The sequence below is a fragment of the Aphelocoma coerulescens genome, chromosome 1, assembly GCF_041296385.1.
Source record: "Aphelocoma coerulescens isolate FSJ_1873_10779 chromosome 1, UR_Acoe_1.0, whole genome shotgun sequence".
In the NCBI taxonomy this organism is placed as follows: Eukaryota; Metazoa; Chordata; class Aves; order Passeriformes; family Corvidae; genus Aphelocoma; species Aphelocoma coerulescens.
This window is the reverse complement of record NC_091013.1, coordinates 65,796,483-65,816,159: the sequence shown is the minus strand read 5'-3', so window position 1 is coordinate 65,816,159 and position 19,677 is coordinate 65,796,483. Positions and strand designations below refer to the sequence as shown.

The window sequence follows — 19,677 nt, the reverse complement described above, 5'->3', positions numbered from 1 at the left end:
AGAGCTCCCGCCCGCCGGGACTACACGCCCCAGAATGCTATGCGGGGAGGGGGCGGGATCGGGGCGGGGAGGGGGCGGGACCAGAGCCGGCAGGCCGCGCCGCGATTGGACGGCGTCCGCCCGCCCGCCGCGTCACGTGAGCTCCCACCCCCCCACCCCCCCATCCCTCTCCCAGTCACTCAGCAACGGCGCGCGCGCGCGCCAGCAGTTCCCCCCCCCCCTCCCCGCCCGTTTTCCCCCCCTCGCGCTCGTCACGGAGCGCGTCCCGCTTCCCTCCGCCCCTCGCGCGAGCCGCCGCCGGGAGCCGCCGGAGCCGCCTCGCAGGAGCCGCCGGGAGCCGCCATGGCCGAGAACGCCGCCGCCACCGGCCTGGAGAGCCACCGCATCAAGAGCTTCAAGAACAAGGGCCGCGACGCGGAGGTGCGTGTGGGGCCGGCAGGGTCCCGCCGGGCCCGGCCTCCGCCTCCGCCGGCGGCCGCCAGAGGAGGGGCCGGGCCGGGCCGCGCTCGCGGCGGGAGGAGGCGGCGGGGGGAGCGCCCGAGGGGGGTTTTTTTCTTCGCCGTCATGCGGGCGGGCGCGGCCGGCGGGGGGCGGAGGCGGCGGCGGGGGGAAGGGTTGGCGCGGCCGGGCCGCCCGCGGGCCCCTCCGCCGCCTGCCCGGCTCGCCGGGGCCCGGGCAGGGCCGGCGGGATGCGGCACCTTCTCCTCCCGCGGCGCTCCCCGCTCCCACCCCGGCGGCCTCCCCGTCCTGCCACCTTCCCCCCGGCTGTGGGCTCGGATGGGGCCTCGGACAATGGTGCCGGCGGCCTTTTGTGCCGCCCCCCGGGGCGGTGGCGGCCCTTCCGCCGGGGCTCGGGGCTGCGCTGCCCTCGCCCCGCGGTGCCGCTGCTGCACGCGGAGGCTTGTGCTGGTGCCGGGGACCGCTCCCACGCTCTGGTGAGCCTTGTTGCAGTGTGCTGTGCTGGCCCGTTTTGTTCCCTGTCCTACCGTGTACCAACCTCTTTTTTCTTTTCAATTTTTGTGTTTTGTTTTCAAATGTTGGTAGGCACATCAATAATGGTCTGCTGGGCGTCTGCGTCTATATCGGGAAGGAGTGTGGTGCTCGGTAAAGCTAATGGGGTAGTAGTTTACTCCACCGAATTTGAGAGTTTCAGGGTTATTGGAAGCTCATTCTCTAATGATGTTTCAGAGGTCTTCGAATCTGCGTGTCGTTATCAGAGACATCTTCAGTTCTACTCGCAGTTGAAAGAGGAAATCCCAAATCTTGTGTTTAAGTTTCTGTAGTAGGAAAGGAAGGGGGAGGGAGCTCTGAAATCAGGCTAGGATTGAAATCGGCTTAGGCTTCGCTAGAGTGAAAACCTAAATATATGTCAGATTACTTTGACTTCACCTGAGGGTGTTTTCCGTGTTTCTGTTGATTTTATCACTTAACTTTTGTAATCAGCAGACTGGAATTTTAGTCCTCTGAAAGCACATTTTGTATTTTAGCAGAATTCCCACTTCGGCTGCTATTGTTTGGGTGGAGACAATTTTATGCAGGTCAGGCTTAGCAGCAGTAGTGTCTTTAAGATGACATTCACAGTGTAAAGTAGTCTTTAATTTTTATTTAACTCTGCGACAGTGAATCTTTCTCACAGAAAATATTGCATGTAAAGAGTATAACTTCAAGGCTTCTGGCTAACATTATGAAATGTTAGAAAGTAACTAAAAATTGCCCAACCTTCTGTTTAGCAGTTGCTTCTCAGGGTAAGGAGGGGGCGTGGTGCATTTCTTTTTCCCCTTCTCATCCAGTGAGGCGCTTCCTGCTGCTCCTCATTCATTTTGTCCTTGTCTCATCTCTCTGTATTGGTTACCGGCTTTGTTGCTGCTTTCTCAGTCACTGGCCTGAATCCATCAGAGCTCTAAACAGGGAAAGGTTAGGTATGTTCATGCCTAGTGTGAACTGATCTGTCATCCATGCTTGCTTACATTATAGCATGCCCAAGTCTAGGGGAATTAAATATCTGCCTCCATGGGGAGGAAGGAGGGAATGGACTGCCTAAGCTTTGCTGAGATTACTTCTGCCAGACCAGCTAAGGTGGCTTAGCTCTCATTTTCCCCTGAAGGGGAGTAATTATTTTGGAGTAGTGTATTTGCTGTTATGGAGAAGTATATCCCTAGGGTTGTCCTCCAGTGTGCTGACTGATTTCCTTTCTGTGGCTGAGCCTGAGACTGGTGCAGAGCTCCGGTAGTGGTAATGTAGTTAAAGCTGTCATATCTGCTTTTGAAAAGGGTTAAAACCTAGGTAACATACTTCTTTTACACTAACAAATAGATAAAATGCAGAGGTATTTTAAAGTTGTATACCCATGGAGATATGCTAAAATGGAATTTAGGGTCATTTAAAGAACATAAAGATTGGAAATGTTTCAGTGTCTTTCAAAACAACTTAATTTGTATTAAATGTGAGATTTTCTACTAAAGCTGCTTTTTGACTCTTTTTCTGAACAGGGTATTTAAAAGTTCATGTTAGGAGTACCCTTCTGGAGTAAACTTTATCTGACTTAAGTCTCTAAAAGTAAAACAATGTAAGTTAAGTTTAGAATGGAGAATGGATGAGCACAGCAGAGCTATATAATTGCCATTAGTTACTGTGCCTCTCTTGAGGAACTGTTACACAGACTGACCTGCTGGTTGCACAAATTTTGTAGTGAAAGTTATTGGCTCTCTACAAAGTATTTCTTTTCTACATCAAATATACTTAATTCCCAACTGTCGGCAATTAAATACACTTGTTTTGCTCCCTGTGGTGCAATAAAGAGTTTTACATAGAGATCCTGCCTCCAATTTTCTGTACTCAGCTTTGGAAAGCAGGAGGCATCTGTGCTTCCATTGGCATTGATCTACATCTTCTCATTTTGTCAAATTCCACCAAAGAAAAATGAAGTGTTTAGAATGATGGCATAATAAATCATGGTCTGATATCTAGATTATATCCTCTGGAAAATTGAAAATACTCAAAGATGTACGCTCTCAGCTTCAGTTTGAAAACAGTGGCGCTTGAGTCACCTTCTGCCTGGAAACAGTCATTGCCTTTGAACACATCAGGCCTGAACACATTTTTTAGTAATCTTCCTTTGGCTGCTGTTAAGTACTTGTGAGTTACTATTGATCCCCTCTGGGTACAGACTCTTCTGGCAGACCAAAATACTTACTCCTTTAATTTGTAGTTAACTCAGATTTTATTACTGGGTTTGCTAGGCCGTATAATTGTCTTTGCTTTATCTTAATGCAACTTTAAGGGAAACAAAAGATGAGTAAGTACTTTTGGATTTTGTTATGACAGATGTCAGTACCCCATGCAACTTCTCATTGTACTTTTCTAAGAGCAAGGGAACAGATCTGCTGAGCAGAAGTTGAAGCTTCTGAATCCTTGACCTGCACAGGTTCATTCTTTTTCTAGTTTCAGGTTTGGGTGGAAGTTCCATACCTCTTTGTTGTCTTCCTCTCTTAGGAAGGTAGAGTTGTTGATATTGAACTGAAATTCTGATTTTGGGATATTAATACTTCTAAAAAGTATATAGCCCTCAAAAAGGATAATAACAAAATAAAATGCCAGAAATTAAGTGTTCTTCACTTAATATGAGCTTCTGTTCTTTCTTTTATTAGTGAGATTTTTTTATTTTTATAGGTACTGACATGTGATTAGCAGCAGACAAAGTTAAACTCAACCTGCAGAGATGATCAGTAAGGAGCCAAGACACTCATGGCTTCATCTGGACAGACAACTGCCAGTTCTCTCCTCACAACCTTCTGTATTCTCCAGAGATGTGAAAGAGCTTTTTAAATTGTTGCACATATAATGAGAAGGCTTTCCTGTGTGATTGTGGACATGAGTCTTAAATCTCAATGATGGGTTTTTTTTTCCCCTAGATATCCAGCACTGGTTATTCCACTACAGTTGAGGCTTTACAGGGCAAGATTAAACGGTTGCAATCACTTAATTTGTGACACCCGTTGTAACTGCTGTGTTTATTTGTTTATGTTGATATCTAAGCTAGCCTAGCTTTTAAAAAACCTAATTTGAACCTTCTGATTTTTGCAGTTCTTCATTCTTTGCTTAGTAACATCCTTCTTAGCGTGATTTACTCCTTCAATATCTTGGATTAGAAACGTTACTTATTTTTTATTACAGTAGCTGGCACCCATTTGTTGACTCACAGTTCTGATGTTTAAGGTGATGGATCAAACAATCAGCCCATTTCTTTCTGTCAGGATTAGTCAGCATCCCTGACCAAAACTGAGGAAAAATTCTTGGTGAGCAGAGGTGTTAAAATTTGTAGGGCTGTCTGCATGAGTTGCTGGTGTTTTTTGTGTGTGATATAATGAGACTCTGTGGTCATGTAATTAGCAAAGTTCATACTAGATTAAAACTCCATGTGCACTCATTCAAAAGAAAACAAACAAACCAGAAAAAGAAACCCAAAACCTAGTAAGGAGTTAGTGCATTATAAACTGAATAACTTCATGTAAAAACACTTTAATGATTGGGATTAAACTTTCCTGTTTGTATACTTGTCATACACCTAGTCATAAGTAAAAAGAAGACAAGTCTTTTAACTTCTGTTGGTTAGTCTGTAGGGTTATCCTTCTGAAATTTGTTGAGGACTATTTGCCAAAAGGAAATACAGCCACGCTGTCATCCTTCACCTACTCCTGTTCTATTTGATTTTTAGCTTCAGAAGTCCTGGTCACTGATGTCTTTTCTCCAGTTACAGGCAATTGTATCACCTTTTAGTCTGTATCACCTTTGGGATCAGGAACTTTGAAGGATAAATTTTTATTCTGTACCTTCAGCATCCTCACCCCAAATGAGGCAGAGGAAGAAACTGGGCTTAGCCCAGATCTCCATCATCAGCTCTGGCAGATTCAGTGTATTTACTGCTCCTGCATCGCTAACAGTGAGGATCTAGTTTTTGAGGATGCTTGACTTCATTCCTAATTTTCTGTCATGCTGCCATGAATTTTTTGCAAGCAGAGGAACATCATTCCAGGAGAGGCCAAATCTGTGCAGTCTCTGGGCATCTGGGAAAAGGTACAGGTTGACTTAAAGCTGTGTTCCTGTCAGCTGTCAAAGGCTCTTTGCAGTGGAGGCTCCATACCTGCATGGTGTTAGCGAATGAGCAGACATGCTGCTGCCAGCTCATTGCTGGATGCTGTTCTGTGTACTGAGTTTTTGCTGTCTCCCTGTACTCCCCTCCAAGGCTTTGAAACAAGAAAGGGTTGTAGCAGTCACAGAAATCCTGTGTCTCCCAACTACTTTGTACCAATCCAGTTTCTTTCAAGATTTCACAATACAGATTGATCAGCTCTCTGCCTTTCACTTTGGCAGAGGAAAGGATGCCAGAATGGAGTAGGGCTTTAACAGCTGGTTTAGGTAGGTTTAAGGTACTATGGCCTTTGCTGTCTTAAGAGGCTCACTGGCTTGAGTCTCAGTAGGTAAAGTGAAAACACAGGTGCCATGTAACTTTCTGTTGGGAGCTGGATGTAATACAAGATCTGATACTCTCATGCAGAGTTTCTAACTCCAGCTGCTTCTTTATTACCCTTTAAACCCAGTATATATACTCTTGGGAGAATATAAGTGTACATGTTTGTACCTTGGAAAGAATTACATGGGTAGGAAGTAAGGTGCAGATGTGGGAAGCCTCTTTGGTTGCTACTGCTCCAGAATTTTCCAAGCTTTATTCTGCATGTAGACAGTACAATGCTGTGAAATGTTTGTGACTCGTGGCAGAAGGCAAACACCTAATAAGTCCACTTAGATGTACTGTGTAGTGTTTTCATTGAGATTCAAAATCAGTTGAATGCATTGCATTTTAAAAGATTTAAATGCACAGATACATTAGGAAATAATTGTTTATTTCAAAAATAACCTGTGGAGAATGCAGTTTGTAGATGGTATCTTGTGATGAACATAATCTTCATAAGCTGATTGAGATCTGTGCTTGCTGTATTGAGGCCCAGTTATTGCTGTTTGCTGTTGTGATATATCAAGCCTCTGGTAATCTTCCTGTAATTACAGAATTTGTTTTTCTTAATTCTTGTGTATTTCTAACACTACAGCAGTGGCATGGGTATCTCTAAAGCTTTTTTTATGAAAGGATTGATTTTTAATTTGTAGAATATTGAAGTCTGGTCACAGATGGTAGCAGTGTAACAGACTAGTTTTAAAGAGCTCTTTAACTATTTTTTACATAAATTCTTTGAGGCATTTGTAATATTTGTACAGTTCCAGCACATATCCAAGCAGGATGTTTTGTCCTCTAAAACTGTGTTATATGAAAGGACAGCAATTAGGAGGATGCACCAGCTACAAGTAAGTGATCAGATTTGTATTTATTGTGGGATTAGAAGTGGAATGAGGCATCTAATTTATAACAGGCTAGAGGAGGCAATGAACTAGTAAATAATGGCATGTGTCATCAGGTAGTAAAGACAAATTGTCAACTGACCTGATCTGAAATGAAAAAGAAATCCAAAATCTCTTATCTTTTCAAGAATAGAGTCTGTCAGTTGTTTCCAAAATACCTGGTGTGGGAAACTCTGATACTGAATTGATATTCCTGATTAGTAATATAATAGCAGAAAGTGGACTTTGTAGTCCATTTCACAAAATTTGACATGGGTAGTCAAAAGCACTGGTTTCTTCCAAAAAGTTGGTCCTGCATCAGAACTGTCTGTGCCTTGGGGTGAAGTAGTTGCAAAGCTCTTCATGTTTCTTTAATTTTCTGCTCCCTTAGCTTCCTGAGCCAGCCCTTCACATCTGGAGAAGACCAGTGGTGGCTCAAAGAGGTCAGTGTGAAGGGGAGAAGGTATATCTTGTCTAGTGGTATTTAACTGTTGGATTGTTATCCCTTCACAATCAGATTAACACCATTAAATCTGCTGGAGGGGCTGTTCTGGGTCACCTGACACTCGTCTCCTTTCTCAGGCTAAGCAAATGTTGCAGTCAGCTTTAAACTTGATTTACTGTGTAAAAAATACAGCAAGTAGAAAATAGGAATATATAATGTACTAGTGGCTGTGGAACAGGAGACAAGTTTGTGTCATCTTCATTCAAACACCTGTTACTGAATTACTCATTTCCCTCATACTCTGTCATGTCTCATCAGCTGAGGACTTCTTCTTGAGCATTTTTAATCTTGGTTATTGTCAGATTCAGTAACAGGTGGACTTTGGAAGTGGTAATATAGAGTAAGTGATTTGCAAAATCAGTTTGGAGAAACAGCTTCCTTTCAAGACTTGTAAGCCTTGATGGAGATGTGTTTTATTGAGTGTTCAAGCCCCACTGCAAACTTGCTGGTGTGGAACATAGAGCTCATCTGTGCGAGGAGAAGGTGGTCAGTGACAGAGGGTGCTAGGGTGGCTTGTGCCCAGGTTTTCTGAGGTGCAGTAAGGGATTCCTGGCCAGGTGCAGCGTCGTGTCAGATTTCAGGTTTGCAGTTCTTGGAGTTCTAGTCCTTGCTTTTTCTTAGTCAACTACAGTGTAAGTCAGAAGGTTGAGAAGTTCTGCCAAGAGACATTGTTGTGTCTTGCTCAGGTAACTGAAGTCACCTTAACCAGCAGATACTGTCTTTGCATGCAGCTTTTTGGCATCAGGGTCTCTAACTTCTTTTCATGCACACACGTAATGTTAGATGCAAAATCAGTGGTAGTGATTTCTCTGCAATAAAAGTCTGACTTTCAGCCAGATACAGAAAGCTTTCCACATCAGGAGAGGATCCTGAAATGAGAGCCCTGCTGCCTTTCATCAGGATCCTGTTAACTACTGTTCACCAGGTGTGCAAGAGGAATGTAGTGTTCTTATCACTGATCAAACAGCACTGAAGAGCAGCCTTCCAGACAAGAAGAGACGTTCAGGGAGCACTGACATGTACAGTCAACGTGACAGCACCTTTTTTTTTTAATGGAAGGATATATAAATTGGAATTTTGAGAAACTCAAGGAATCCTCAAGGAGAGAAGTATGATACCCAAAATGTTCATGTAATGAAAGCACACTGATTCTATGTTACTGTCACATTAAAAAGTGAGGTAGAAGCATCTAGAATTCATGATACTGAAATGATTAAATCAAAAGGGCAGCTGACAAGGTTCATAAGATTGTGGGATGTTGCTAGAGTGTATTTTCTAATTCCTAATGCTCCATCTTCTTCCTGCGTTGTCAGCTGGGTTTGTTGTTTTCTCTTGCATCTTGAGCAGAATGATCTCTTCATAGATTTAATTAGGCAGCTAGCACATGTTTAATCTTTTTTTGCCTTTTGATTATATCTTTCAAAAAACAGCAAAGAAAATCTGATTTCATTTGAGCTGTGTAATATTATACCAAAAAAAGCTTGCTGTGGTTGAATATAGCCTAGCTCTCTAGGGAGTTGATTTGTTGGTTTTTTTCATGACACCCTGTGAATGTATGCAAATTGCAATTGTTTTCCCATTTTACAGATGGAATAACAAAACTTTTTTACCCACTTCACAGGGAGATGCTTATAAATATATCATGGATTCATAGAATGATTGTCTGAGGTACTTTGATATTACAGTTGAAGACTGCTTAAGTGTCTGAAAAGGGAGTGTCTTTGTTCAAACATAGATTGCACAAGAAGGTATCTGGCTAGTATTTAGCCTTGTATGTTTGTTGGTTTTTGTTTTTTTTTTTCTTTCTAAGGGAAAATAGTATAAATATTTGGCAAGCTTAAGAATGTCTGGTCTTCTGGTGTTTGGCCAGAAATCTGTGAAGCCTTTCTGAGCAGACACTTAATTTTGTAATGAATTTCTTGAAAGTGGTTATCTACAATTTGATATAAGTTTGTACACTTAAAAGTATTCAAATCTTTATGTTGTTCCAAAGATCAAAATTTTAGTCAGTTGTTTGCACTTAGTTACCGTGAACAGTCCTAATTTTGCTGTGCTGTTTTCATGTCCTGTACACAGGTGAATATGGTATTTTGTCTGTGAAATATGGTAGTAGATGGTGGATTGGGTTTCCGGTAACATCTATTAGTAAAAAAATGAAGATATACCTGAGTTGATCTTCTAGACTCCTCTTCAGACTCTTCTAATCTTCTGGACTATGGAAGGGAAAAGGGCTTCCTGCTCTTTTGCAGTGGCAGTCAGGTTTTCCACTTGCCTAGACATGTCTGCTACTTTTCCCTGCTCAGTAAGGGGATGGGAGGGATGCTTGCTTAGAAACTTTGGGAGAGGACAGAGGGGGTATCATGTCTTGGGTGAGACCAAGGAGTTGTGTAGGTACTTCATTTGTTTTCCCTCAAGGACAGGTTAAGCCTCTGTTTCCAGGAAACTCTAAAGCATTTATTACGCTGCTCATGTGATATAGGAGAATAAGTAATTTCCTTTTTAGAAATGTGTACTGGCAAAAGCAGATTACTGTAACATAAAACTACCTAATCTCAAATCCTTGTCCCTATTTAATGTGTCAAGAAGCCTTAATCTTGTAACTTTCTAAAGAAGTATGAATAGGAGTCACTTGTAATTAAACTATCTTGTTTATCCACTATTCTTGGTGTTTATTTGGCATATTACAATATTTAGATAAGGCAGAGCTGGCATCTTTGTAAAATTCAGTATGCCTTTCTCTTTTCCAAAAGATACCTGCATCAAGTTTTTCTTCTCCTCCTGTATCTGTCAGTTTCTTTTGGGCTGCAGCATAAATGATCAAACACTGCAGTCAAGTTTTTCAAGGTGGACCGTTGTCAAAGCGGACATGGCAGGCGACTGCATTGCCACTGCTTTTTGGGACATTCTGTGGACAGGTTCCTTGGCCTGCTAGAGCCACTGGACAAAAGTAGTACTTCGACTTAGTTGGTGATCCTTGCTGCCTGCCGTTGGTTTGTGCCGACCAGCTGTTGAGTGGTGAGTTTATTTTGGGATGCTATGGGATTACCTGGAAACTTCATTTTGCCTTCAGGTGAAGCCCAAATGGGTACATTGTGGTCTTTGGTCTGGTGTCAGTAAAGGTGTGATTAAAAGTGTTAAGATCTACATCTGAATGGAAGTGCTGTAAAACGTTTGACAGGATATAATGTCCCTGATTCACACAATAGCAGTAACTGGAAATGTACTAGATTTTTGTATTCCTTCCTTGAGTTTTGATGTTGAATAGAGAATTCCAGCTCTTTTATTCTTTATCAAACCAGCAGATAATGTGTTGATTCCAGACAGCTTTGTATCCTTCAGTATTGGTGCAATTTGTGTTGAATGCGGCCAACTAACTTGCTTTAAGTCCAGTCTCCTGAGGGTTGTTTGATAGGTTTGTACTTGTAAACTGGGTAATTGGTATATGGGAATTAAAACATGAGTGTTCACTTCTCTCTTCTTTGCTGGTAGTAGGTCAGTATGGAGGTTAAACAATTGCAGAGAGGATATCAGTACCTCGAAGAATATCCTTACGAAAGAGCTAGTAAGAAATAAAACATAGCAATTGCTTTTCTGCCAAGATCTTTTGGAGCAGTAGAAGCAGACAATGTGGATGGGCAGCTCTGTCTGCTTCCACAGGGCTTTCAGGTGAATCAGCATCATGAGCGGTAATAATTGGAGGTTTGTGGCTTTCCATATTGGCATGAGAGTCTGACTTCAGTGAGTCATTACCCACCACTAAGTAAAAGAGTTATGGAAGATCTCTCATTCATCCAGTTTGCTGAGGCTAGCCAGGTTCAGATTCTTGAATTATCTTGCTACAGACTAGTTAACAGAAGGCAGCTGGGCTTAATTTTAGGGGCCCCAAACTGGGGATTAAAAAAAAGTGTGGCAGCTCCAACTGCAGAAAAAAGAGCTTTCTTTCAGTGGTCTTTATTAACCCTGAGGAACATAGGTCCCAGACAGATCATGGCATAAAATACAGTAGTATAAATACTGCACTCTGCTCCTAATGTACCTAGTACTGTGTTAAATGTTACAAGCCAAAAGGAAGCTTTAAAATATTAAGGTTCTGCAGCACACAGAGAATCTCAACTAAGTTTTAATATCTTCTGCAAAATAATAGAATGTTTACCTAACAGAGGAGCAAATACCTTTCGGGTGAAATAGTAATCAAATTAAATAAAACTGTCTTGGAGTATCAGATCAAGGTACTGACTGACACATTTTGTTTGGCTGCTTTGGTAGATCTGTTGCTTGTATTGTGGAGTCCATGCCTCCTGCCTGCATTTTTAACTGGGTCAGCATAATTTAATGTGAAGCTGTGATAACAAAGCCAGAAGTGAACTTGTTCTAACTTTGTAGTCTATACAACTTGAAAAAAAATCCCATTTTTTCTTAGAAGGACAATTTGGAGCTTTGTTTAGGAGCACTTGGTAATTAGGTAAGTCTCAAAATTGGGCTTGGGGAAGAAGAGTCTGCCTAGAACATACACTGGTGGGGGGGAAGATGGGTAATAATTCATGATGATTGTAAGTAACCTAGCTAGGAGGGTTAATTTGGACTAAACATTTGGTTTTCTTTGGCATGGATGTCAAATCTTTTTGTATGTCCAACAGAACTAGATGGGATTGGTGTGCAGAGCATCATTGTTTTTAATTCCTCCCGTTGTGATTAAGTAGTTGCATTCACATCGTTGTGATGCAGTCCCAGAATTCTTCCATCCTGTATTGTGATATACTTGCACTTCTTGGCGTAAGCTATATGCACTTTGAAAGTGTGAACAGGTAGAGCAGCAGTATCACCCTCTCTCAATGTCCCTTTGTTTCTTTTCGTCTGAAGCCAGCTGTTACCAGAACAAGTAGAACAATATCATCAGTTTAAGTCTCAACTTTACACATACTAATTATATGCCTATGCAAATTAGGAATATTTAGCTTTTAATGTTAACCAAAGGTAGGCAGCTGACAGTCTTAATCATCTCATCAATTGTATACAAACAAGCATTTTGATGGGGGTTTTTTCTGCCCCAAACCAGCCCAGCTCCTGAGGCTTCTGCGTTTTCACGTGCATTGCAGTATTTTGTACTTGTTGAAAGATGTCAGGGAAGGAATAAGGAAAAAAGGCCAGTAAAGCAGTTTCTAGGCAAGAACAGTGTTTACTTCATCAATACAAACATCACCTTTTACTGTCTTGTACCGGCACCTATGTCATGAAGGATATAAATTGTACTCTAGGATATGCTCGTATGCAAGAGGGAAGGCATTAGTTAAATCCAATACAGCTGTTGGAACTGGGCCAGTGTCTTTTTTTCTTTCAGTTGGGCAGGTGGAAGTAGTCTAGAATTGACTTGTAAATGCTAAGGTGTTTGGGTACCCTGTATGTTTAATCAAGCTGCTTTACTAACCCAGCTGTGTGTTCAGGGTAGCTCTTTCCTCTATGCACGTAACTTCTGATTTTCTGAGACCTGTTTCTGTAATGCTGAGAGGCAAAATCAGAAACAAAGAATTTAGTGATGTTTAGATGCAGAGAAATTAGAATTGGTCAGTGATTTTGTTCTCTCCATTTAACAGCTGAATTTTCAAAGGAATTAAGTGCACATCTTACTAAAGTTCTAACTAAGGTTGGTTAGGAAACATAACTTTTGTATCCACAGAATAGCCAAAGCTGACGTTGGGCTGTGGTGTTCGTCTTGTCGAGATGGTCCTCGCTTTCCCACTTCCATGGGCTATCTTGAGGCTGATACGTGCTGGCCAGCCTGCAGGAGAGTGGGGGTAGTCAGCTAGCTGGTTGTGGGGCAGCTGGCAGTATTGATGCGCTGGTTGGACATAAACATCTGTTTCTTGCCTCTTCATTTCTGATGTTTTGTGGACTTGCTTGCTCAGGTTGTAGCGGAAGTGGTCTAAATGTGTTCATTAAAAGATGACACTGCTGAGGTATCCCACTTAATGAGGTGGATATTCAGGATGAGCACTACACTGAGCTCTCTATCTTGTTACAATGGTAGGTAGATTTTTAGTTGTTAAATACTGGTTATGCTTTAATCTTCCTCCTGACACAATTGGTATAGCTAAAAGTAGTTAAAATTCATACCACTTACTGTTGCAGCATTTGATTATTTTTTCTGTGCAGAGAATGTACATTATTAAGCATCTTGTACATTAAACTTAATTTTTAATTTCAAGGATTCTGTATCCCAGCATACAAAATGAAATGTAATGACCTGAGCCTCTGACTAGTTGTATCATCCACACATTTAAATGGTTTTGGCTTGCTGATTTGTACTGTAACTAGGGGTGAAGTAATCTTACCAAGTGTCCAGAATTCAGTGAGTCCAAAAGTGATATGCTTAAGGGACTTCAAAGTGTTTATAATCAATCAAGATTGATTTTTAGACATGAAGTAGAAACTTAAAATTAACAGAAACCCTAAGAGTAGTTCTGATACTAACTTGTGAATGAGATTGAGCTTGCTAAGAGTAGTAACATTGTTTTAAATCAGTCTTTCATAAATGGAAGACTATTCCAACTGCTTTGTCTAAGGTGTGATTCTTGTCCTTTTGAATTAGCTTGAATTTTTTTTTTTTTCCTGTAGCCTTGTATAGCTATAGTAGGGTTTGGGGTTGTTTAGGTTTTTGTTCCCCCTCACTCTGGTACAACACACTACATTTATGTATTTGCTACAGAGGATTTTGAAAAGTCTTATCTTGTTCTCATGTACAAGTACAGCTGATTTGTTTTGGGTTTTTTGGGGTTTTATTTAGTTTACAGAAGCTATATGGGTTGCCTTTTCAGGTAGTTTAATGTATTTATTATACAGTTAAATGTTTATGTTAAACAAAGGCTCGAAAAGCTTGTTAGACTTACCTTCTTAGAATCTCAATGTTATTCAACACTTCAAAGTAATCCTTGTTTTTTTTTCCTGAAAGGTTTGCATGGCCCATGGTAAGGCACTGTCATAGGTTAGCAAGGATAGTCCTGGAAGGGATGTCCTTGCTAAGGGGTGCTTACAGCTTCCTCTGGGACCTGATAGAACCTATCAGCTGGCCAGTTTGAATATGGACAATTCTTTAAGCCACTTAAAGTTGTGACCGCCTCTGTGATACACACTTAAGAATAGACAAACTCCCACCCAAGCTCTCTCTCGTTTCTGGTGCTGGGACAGGTGGCTGCAGGCCCGTGCGGGGGCCAGCGGGCCCGGCCAGGCCCTGGCCATCCTGAAGCCATGGGCCCTGTTCCAGTCGTGGAACCCCCCCCCACTGCCTTGCCGTGGGCTGTGGGCAGCCAGAGCAGCTTGGCTCTCCCCCCCCTCCACTGCAATAAGAAAAATTCAACATTCCAGCTGCAAAGCTGCAAGGCCGAGGTGAGATTCACCCTTTTATTGCTGTGAAGAGCTGAAAACCTGAGGGAAGAGAGGAGATGCTTAAAGCTGAAAGTCTGTTGTGAAGCTATGATATATCAGAGTATCCCATTGTAATTTCATGAAGATATGGGGGGTGGAGTGTTCAGCTCGTAAGCAATAGGCAGATGCTGATGCAGCTGTAATTTCATGAGAAGCTTGGACAGGGAGAGATGAACCAGATGAGGACTTTTGCTCCAAATGGGAAAGGAGAAAAACCTCAGTTCCTAGAGATGCTCCCAGAGATAGTCTTAAAGATGAAGATGAGGAAGACCCTTTTCTCCCAGGGAAGGAGAAGGGCCTCTGTTTTTTTGTTTCTGAACGGCTCAACCTTAAAATTGTACCCCAAAAACTTCAAGAGTGGACCCTCGAAAGCAGTTGCGGGAAAAGCTGCAAGTCGGGGGAAGGGACTCACATCGCGAGCAGAGAGACTCCTCTTCCTAAATGGACTGAACAATATTTGGAAGTGGGCAGCTGTCTCGTTGTGATAATGTTTTCATAGCAAGAGCAAGAAGAGACTTCTCTTTCTAAATGGACTGAACAAGGTTATGATGGAAGTGGTAAACAGACTGAACATCTTAAGGGTTGTCTTTTTACATTTTCAGTGGGAGAAGGGAGGAAGGTGGGGGAAGGAGGAGAGTTCTGAAGGTGGTATAAATTTTTTTTTTCCTGTTCTTCTTTTAGGTCTGTTAATAAACTTTATATTCTTTCAAGTTGGTGCCTGCTTTGCATTTCTCCTAATTCTTATCTCACAGAAGATAAACAGTAATGAGTATTTAGGACCAAACCACTACACTAAATTGGTGTTTCTGCCCGGTTACAAACCCAACCCGCGACAGGCACCAAGTGGCAGTGTGACAACAGTGGTATTGACTCTTTAACATGTAATCCTATGCACCTGCACATGCAGTTTCATGAATGGTACTGGTGAGGCATGTGTGGTTCAATGAAAGGTTTCCAAATATTTAGTCACTGAAAAATAATTCTTTGAATGTGCTGGTGATACAGCTTGCGCTGATAATTCAGAATTTCAGAGGCCATTGCTTTTTGATATCAAGAGTTTTATGCAGTTTTGTGTTCTGTCATAAAACAAATATCAACTGAAAAATAAGGAGGGCATTTCCCTTTGCCACAGGTGGCTGAAACGGAACTTTTGAGTTTCTTGTCATCTTCTTGTTGAGAGAGATACCACCCTTGTTGAGAGATCTGAAACACTGATCTGATGAGGACAGCTGTATTCTGTGTTGCTTCTGCCCGCTGAGTGTGTCAAAGGCAGTTTTACAGGGACTGTGGCATTCTTTTCCTCTTTTTTTTTTCCTCCAAGGTCTAGTGTCTCTTAAGTTTCTTGTCTTTTGTCAGCTTAGTATTTTTGTGTTTTGTATCACAGTGAAGCAAAGTTCCCTTGCAGCCCTTAATGCAGCAGCCCTAATATGTGCAGTAATTTTCTTCTTTGGCATATGAAATTATTTTCAGATTTGAGGGAACTAGGAATTATTTTTCCTTCAAGTGGAAGGTGTTAGGGAGAGATTCTTCTTATGTAACTCTTTGTATCTGATGTTGGGAGAATATTCAGAAATTCAGGGTAGAAGTGAAACACTTACTTATCTTTTGGGGGGGAGGTTTATGCTTTATTTTATACAATAACAAAGTGATGAGGAACTTGAAATTAGAAATACTGCTCAGCATCTACTTTTGACTTTTAACAAGACTTACAGTACTTGGTGCATTACTGTGGTTATGTCAGCCTGTCAAACACACTGGTAATTGTTCCTTACATATGGTGAACTGGGGAGAAGAAATCTCTTGCTTCAAAAGCCTTGTGGACTTAAGTCTGACTTGAGTCATGTATAACAACTGAGATGTAATGTTGTAGCACGGCTTGGTAAGTGTTGTGTTCTTGTTTCTTAATAGTACATGCTGACTGGTAGTTACTCATTTTTACTGCTTGCACTTTGCGCATGGTGCATTAACACCTTGTGTTTAGGAGTGTCCTCATGGTTCAGATTCTGCAGCTGTCATCGTTTTTGTGATTTGTAGGATTTTGCCTATGCCATGTTTTCCCTTTCTGAGATTTGGAGTCAGTATTTTTTATTATTCAGTGAAACAGTTCAGCTTTGGCTTGGGGGTGTTGAGATGTGCTGTTTCAGTGTTCCATGAAGTTACTTGTTTGAGTACATTATGCTGAGAAGTGACCATAGTCAGAAGCTGTGGATGTCAAACCCTGTATTAGATCCATTGGTAACCTCTTGCTAGGCTTCAACTGGTGTGGTATCTATAGACTTTAGCAGATGTCCTCCCAGCCTGGAAGCTGGGAATGAATCCTGGCTTAAGTTGCAGAATAATATTGTCTCTTCTCTCTGTTTTATCTGACCTGTATTAGCTGGGGAAAATGTTTAGCCTTTCTACTACTGTGTAAATCTATTGTAAATGCCTGTCCGTTCCCTACATGCTGGGTCTTGCAGGTTGTGTAAAAGTGTGTTATTCTGCTTACAGTGGTAATGATTCCTTGAAGGGAGGCTAGCAGTGGTAGTTAAGACTGCTTCTTTTATATGCTATTACATTATAATACGTGTGCTTCTTCTGAGGCTGTAGGAAGGTGCTGATGACCTGCTGTATTTCTAAAATGGTTCATCTGAAACACAAGCTTTAAATACTTTCCTTTCAAGAAATGCCAAATCAGGACAAAAAATTTTCTGAATCATTTAAGTCTGTTTTTTGGGGAATAAAATCTGGGCTTTGCCAGTCTTCCTGTCCTATCCTGTCCTACTCTTCCCACCTCACCCCACCAGATAAGATTAGAAATTTTGCCTTTTGATCTGCAAGTTTTAAAATAGGGCTTCCAAAAGTCCAGCAAGAGTATCCAGAATATAGTGCTATATGTATACCTGCATTTCGTGTAATCAGATGAAGTTGAAACATGCTCTAGGTCTTTCATGGCAAGGATGACTAAATTGTGGACATTCAGAATTGTATCATAGAGCAGTCTGTCACTAGTGTATCAGCTCCAATGGTAAAGAGGAGAAAATCAACCTGGGCAACAGTCTGGAGATATCCTCAGTAAGCATCATGAATAAAACTAGGTAATCAAGCCAATGTGAAGTGCATTCATGTGTTATTTTATGTACAGTCTATAGTTGCCACAATTGTCAAGTATGAATGAAGTAGAATCTGTGGTCTTAAATACATTCATATGCAATGTTCATCTCATATGTCAGGGACATGAAGTGTCAGGTTAGAAAGTGTCAGCAGACTTCAAGCAAGGAGCACTGATCATGTCCCAGCCATGGCAACCAGGTTTAACTGCCAGAATGCTCCACAGACTCTTTGGGAATTTCAGTTCCATATGCTTGTAGGAAGACTCTAGCCCCAACATTGTATCACTGATTCTTGGATGATCCTAATGGCAAACAGGTTTTTTATAAAGATCCTATGCCACCAGGAGACTCTGTAAGACTGAGAGCCCTTAGTTTAGTGGGAGGCAGATAACACTCATTTGGTTCCATGGAGATAAGACTGAGTGATATCCCAGTTAACAACCTGCTTGCTCTGTGAATGGAGAGGCAGCACTGGACTTAGTGATGGGTACTGCCTGTTCTGCCTTTCAAAGTAGGAAAGTAAAAAGAAAATGTACCAGAGCTGCTTTAAAAGATAAAAACACTCATAGTAAGTTTAAAAGGAAATACAAAAGAACAGCTAAAAGGATAAAACCCAGCTACTATGAAGATTGCCTTAAGAGTATTAGAGCTCAGAAGATCTATGGTACTGGTCAGCAAAAATGTCTGCAGAGGTGATAACCTTTTTTATGGATCTTTCTAAAGAGTGGTAGCTTTCTAAATAAGGAAAAGATGGGAGGTTCTTGCACATTAAATGTGAAAACTGTAATGGAGTAGTGAAATATTTTGAAGATCAGCTTGATAAAAAAACAACAAAAAAAAAAGGTAAAAAAATACTGAAACAGAACTGTAATAGGGTAAGATCAGAGGGGCTGAAGTAATGGAAGTATGAAACAAAGATAAAACCCTAATGGAAAATCTGAGTGAATTATTTGCCCTTAGAAAGCTTAGAGTCTTCCCAGCAGAGACTTTATGGATGGCTGACTCTGAGTAACTGTCTTTAGTCAAAGCATTGTTAGAGAAGGTTTTAGAGTAAATTGACAAAATGAGTAGTAATGCCTTGCCTGGCACTGCACTGTATTTGGTTTTTTTCTAAACCAAAAATATCAAGCTGCTGAACTGTACAGCACAGCATATAGTGTTCCTTAAATCTGCCCTGCTTCCAAAAGAGTGTTAAGTGATAAATGTTATTGTTGTCTCCCAAGGAGCTTCAGATTTTGTCTGATTTTTCTGTTCGGTATAAGTGTTCTAGAGTATTATTGCATAGATAAATGAGTCAGTTGTAAGTAGGGAGCAAATCTAAAAGTAAATTGTGCCTTGCATCAGTTAAATCACTGAGACTTCAAATTTAGCACATACAGTATTGGATTTTGGAGAGGGAAATTCTAGTGGACACTCAGTTGACTGATTATGATGGGGTATGCCTTAAAATTTAACGTAAGTAGGAATAAAATACGAGATTTTAAGGGAAGGTGGGGTGGTGTTGCTAGGGATAAGTTCAGTAGAGTTTTGATGTCTAGAACACAGAATGATCAAGAAAAGGAGACTTTACAGCATTGTTTAACTACATTTTTTTATTGAAATGCTGAGTTACAGAATCATAGAATGATGTGAGTTGAAAGGAGCCGTAGAGATCTAGTTCCAACCCTCCCGCCATGGGCAAGGACACCTTCCACAAGACCACCTCCCAAGCCTCATCCACCTTGGTCTTGAACCCTAGGTTTGGAATATCCACAGCTTTTCTGGGAAGCCTGTGCCAGTGCCTTACCACCCTCACAGTAAAGAATTTCTCCTAATATCTAGTCTAAACCTGCCCTCTTTCAGTTTAAAGCCATTCCCCTTTGTCCTATCACTCCATGCTCTGGTAAAATGTCCCTCTCCAGCTCCTTTGTATCCTGCTTAAGTACTGGCAGACAGCTGTCATGGGGAAGAAGTGTTGAAAAACTTAAGGCTATATGGTGTCCTTAAATTTGACATGGTTATTAAGATTATTCCAATATAAAGTTCTAATAAAACTGGTCTTGCTAGTTGCATCTGATGACTTACTGTGTTCTTCATTTGTTCAGATAAATGAACCTACCTGATGCCCTCCCATTCCTCAGCTATCCAGTCCTTATCATAGTGGGCTGTTGCAGCAGGCTCAGATTGGTCAGTATCAAATGGTTACCAAAATGATGAGGAGGGGAAATATGTGCAGTTCTGATAATGCTGTAGTGCTGGTGTCCTCCTACTGTAGTGAGGACTTGCTTTGTT

The 19,677-nt window shown here is 41.5% G+C and overlaps 1 protein-coding gene across 2 annotated transcripts in view; it reads left to right on the top strand.

Annotated features, from left to right (window-relative positions):
- Positions 1 to 232: 232 nt before the first annotated feature.
- The window catches only part of KPNA3 (karyopherin subunit alpha 3), a 49,372-nt gene continuing 29,927 nt past the window's right edge, over positions 233 to 19,677 (top strand). The window contains exon 1 of one of the 2 annotated variants that reach the window (XM_069011033.1): positions 233 to 420. In XM_069011033.1, coding sequence (XP_068867134.1) covers positions 343 to 420 — 78 coding nt within the window. In that variant the 5' untranslated portion in view covers positions 233 to 342. Of the gene's footprint in view, positions 421 to 689; positions 936 to 19,677 lie in introns of those variants that run through there. The other variant, XM_069011026.1, reaches the window with a different exon arrangement.